At 44.3% G+C, this 3,849-nt stretch overlaps 1 protein-coding gene across 1 annotated transcript; it reads left to right on the top strand.

The window, feature by feature from the left end:
- Window positions 1-650: 650 nt before the first annotated feature.
- LOC109962571 (BCL-6 corepressor-like protein 1) lies at window positions 651-3,842 on the top strand (the record flags this gene model as incomplete). Its single annotated transcript, XM_020604407.1, has 2 exons — window positions 651-1,374; window positions 1,487-3,842. Coding segments are annotated over exons 1-2 (2,362 nt in total), but the record flags the coding sequence as incomplete, so codon positions are not given.
- Between the last annotated feature and the right edge of the window lie 7 nt (window positions 3,843-3,849).

Below are 3,849 nucleotides of genomic sequence, written 5' to 3'. Positions count from 1 at the left end.
GTCCTTTTGAAAATGTTTCAATAAATCTTACAGAGGAACAATGTGTTGTTCTCTTATTGTTACAGAAATTTCCACCACATTAGTTTGCAGATCTGATCCCTGTTTGTGCAGATTCTGACGTACTGACATGCATATCTTACCATGTAATTATGTTTGATGTTCTCTACTGTATGTGCATAGAGAAGACAAGCAGAGCAGGTCAAGATGATAAAACCTGTGATTACAGTTACGCAATCTCTGTCACATAAAACAGACTATAATTATTTGTGCTTTGTTCAAAATAGCTAACATTAGAGTTAATTGGTAGAGAAAGTTATGCAGATCAAGTAGTGAGTGCTTGGTTGGTTCAGCATAAGGTGGCGGTTCAAGGAGGGGAGGGTGAGAGGGTTTCAGAGCATGGAGAATTACAGTAAAAAGAAGGCATTAGTGGTAGAAGAAAAAGGAAATGGGGAGAAGAAAGTGAAAGAAAAAAAACAGCAGAGGGAATTGAGAGGCATGTCCACAGTTTGTTTTGATTTGATTTATTCTTTCAAGCATGTAAAGACAGTTGATATGACAACACACATGATTGTACACATAATCCAATATCAAATTGCTTATACCTAGTACATGCTTGAATGGAGTAGGAAGAAGTCAGACTTATCCAGTCCTACCCCATGACATCATCTTACCATCACTGGTTTGCAAGCAGTAAATGATGATTTAGGCTGCCTCTCTTCAGCTGTGTGAACAAAATATTTCCAACCAACAACAGTATTTTAGAGTTACAATTAATGTGTAAAGTATCACAAAACATAAAAAATGGCAGCTAACAGTGAATGGGGGTGACCTGCTCTTTTAGGAACGGTGACCTTCTATGTGTGTCTGCCAGAGGCCCCTTAGCTCATAATTCCTCCCTGCTGCAAATGAGGTCTCATTTCACCCGCTGAATATCCTGTTTTTAGTAAACTCTTCACATTCTGAGTTATTGAGCTCTGACAAATTGTTAGTATTCCCTGTGTGCCAACAAATAAAACCAAAGGGAACAACAGAACAAATATGTTCATCAGTCTACCACACTTCTCTCTGCTAAGCTGAATTATCTCCCCGCTCTGAGGAAATTGTAGCCTAACATATCTGGCCTCCCATATCAAAGAAAGGCAGTTTTTAATTAGCCAGTGTTGGTTACTCTGAATCAATTACTGATGCATAGAATAGGTCTCATTCCTTCATCAAGGATTAAATGAGTCTTCTGTAATTGAAACACTAGCAGTAATCACATTAAATCTTCTTTTTTTGTATTTGGCAGCATATCACTGTATTTCAAGGAAAACTCTCACCTGACTGACTCAGCTACCCCCTGAGGTATGTTGTGTTGAAGAAACACCTATGCAGGTAATTGTTTTGTTTTGGGTTTTTTTTTTTTGTTACAGTTAGATCACAAGAATATACATTCTTTCCTTTTGTCTAATTAACATTGGCCTCATGAACTTCTCTTATTACTCAGGTGGATCCTACACTAATGAATGTAGGGGATGGAGGCACGGTGAGCAGAGAGATCAGTGCTCCAAAAAAAGCGTCTACTAGTATGGTGGGAAATCCCCCCCAGACGCTGCCCCCTGAGTTTCGAGGAGATGTTACCCTCAGTCAGCAAAACAAGACTACTCCAACAACAGACTGTAAGACAGCGAAAGCCTGCCTGGACACTAGTAATTACAACCACAGCCCTGAGCTTTCTCCACCTCAGCAGCCCAACAATGCACCGATGTCAAGCTCAGCCCTCACCGGCTCAGAGAAGAAAGCAGACAAAGGGGCAGAGACCGCTAAACTCAAGGTCGACGGTGTTGGGGTCTTCCCCGCTACTCAGTGGTCAGGTGGCGTGAAAGTCAGCCGGGAGGGCTCACTCAACCCCTGTCACAGCAGTGTGACATCCAGCAAGAAATTACACCTGCAAACCCAAGCTGTGCAAAGTGTTCCACCTGGGTTTCAGTGCTCTACCATGTTTAAACCACCCCAGCCTGTTGCCTTCCTTCCTTCTACAAATTTTTCCTCCCCACTTTGTAAAATCACTCTTCCACCAGCACTGGGTCAGATTGCAGCTTTGAGAGAAGCTACAGCCAGTCAGTTTCAGAAAGAAATTCAGCCTCAAAGCTCAGGGGTTGGAGGAACACCTCTCATGCGTACCTATCCCTATCCGTTCTCTATGGGCCGGGCACCAGCTGGAGAGAAAAAGCCAGGCACATCGACCTCAAAACTTAAATCTAACCTTTCATCGAGTAAGAATTCCAAATATGTAGGAGAGCATAAATCTTTAGCCTCAGTGGTAGCCTCACCAGCTATCACCCTACCGTTGCAGCACCCATCATTAACTTCTGCAGCACCCACCCATTACACGTTATCTCCCACTGCTGCCATTTGTTGTGGCCCTGCGCTGGCCAGCATCACCTCTCAGAGCAGACTGCTAAACCATGTGGAGAAAGGCAACAGCATAGACAAGACAACCATGGGCTCTCTTAAAACAACCTCGTCCTCTGCTTCAGAGGAACACACCGCTTGCCTAATTGAACCAAGAGATGTCCCTCTTGATTTGTCTGCTAAATCCAAACGTCCAAAATGCATAAATGACCCCCCAGTGTCTGTGATGGAGCCACATAATAACGAGTCAAATCAGAGAGATTTTCTGAACTCAAAGAGGACTCATTCTACAACTTATAACTCATCTGTGCAATACCCTATTTTACTAAATACCCACAGGAATGGATCTCATCAAAAGCATATAAATAAGCCTCAGAATCACCAGGTTCCAGAGCCCAAACCAACCTGGGGTAAGGGATCTTCACAAGACTCCATAAAAAACATTCCTGGAACCTATGTAGGTGTGGCTAGCCCCATACTGGCTTCAACTCTGCGGGGCAAAGATGGAAAAGGGACTTTTGCTGATGAATTTCAAAGTTTTGCAAAGCAGGAGTTTATATCTATAATTGACCAAGGGGAACATCTGGCCTCAGGAGGAAAGAAGCCATCCTCTCTGATGAAGGGCAACCAACATGCTTACAGTGTCAAGCATGTTAAAAACACCAGCACAGCCATAGCTACGAATTGTCCCTCTAAAGGAGCCCCGACAACTGCCCTGTCAAGCTCTGCCAGCACTCAGATTCATCAGAAATCTGCACCTGGCAAAACAGCGGTGCCATACTCTACCACTGTTGTCAGTCCGGTTTGGCAACAGCCTCCTCACGTTCCTCATCAAGCCTCGTCTGTTCAGAGAAAGGTCACACAAGGATCTCCGAAGACCAAGGGCAGCAGAGTTACAGAAGGATCTAAGTACATGAGTGCTCATCATAGCCCTTCCAAACATGAGGATGATAAGTGGGAGAGATTAAAGTCTCCCTTGTCTAACCTTGCATCCATTGTAAAGCAGCAGACTCTTGAAACCACAGCACTGGCAGCTGAGGGTAATACTCAAGCCTCACCTGTCACATCAAGAAAATCTGATGTTTTGAATCCGCTCGCCGGGAGCCGTGACACCCAATCCAAACATTCTTCTGCTTATGAGTACCCACCATACTGGTCGGTGGAAAAATGGCCTGGTGTGCTATCTCAAGGGGATCCAACTCAAGCTATGAAAAGACTTGAGAAGGTGTACACCGCTGAGCCTCTGGAGAATAACACTGAGCTACACACCAGTCATGTAGAACACATGGGACTACAAGTGAAGCAAGGCTCTTCAAAACCTGCTAGCCAGTCTTATCTCTTTGGGAGCAATGCATCAGCAAATGGGAATAGGATGGAGAGCAAACTAGCCCAGGTGTTAGAGGGGGAGCTACTGAAGAAAGAAAGTGGGGCGTCAGACAGTCCTCCCAGTGAAAC

Source organism: Monopterus albus, unplaced genomic scaffold (genome assembly GCF_001952655.1).
Source record: "Monopterus albus unplaced genomic scaffold, M_albus_1.0 scaffold65.1, whole genome shotgun sequence".
Classification (NCBI taxonomy): Eukaryota; Metazoa; Chordata; class Actinopteri; order Synbranchiformes; family Synbranchidae; genus Monopterus; species Monopterus albus.
Note: the sequence above shows the minus strand (reverse complement) of the source record. Positions and strands in the feature narration are given on the sequence as shown.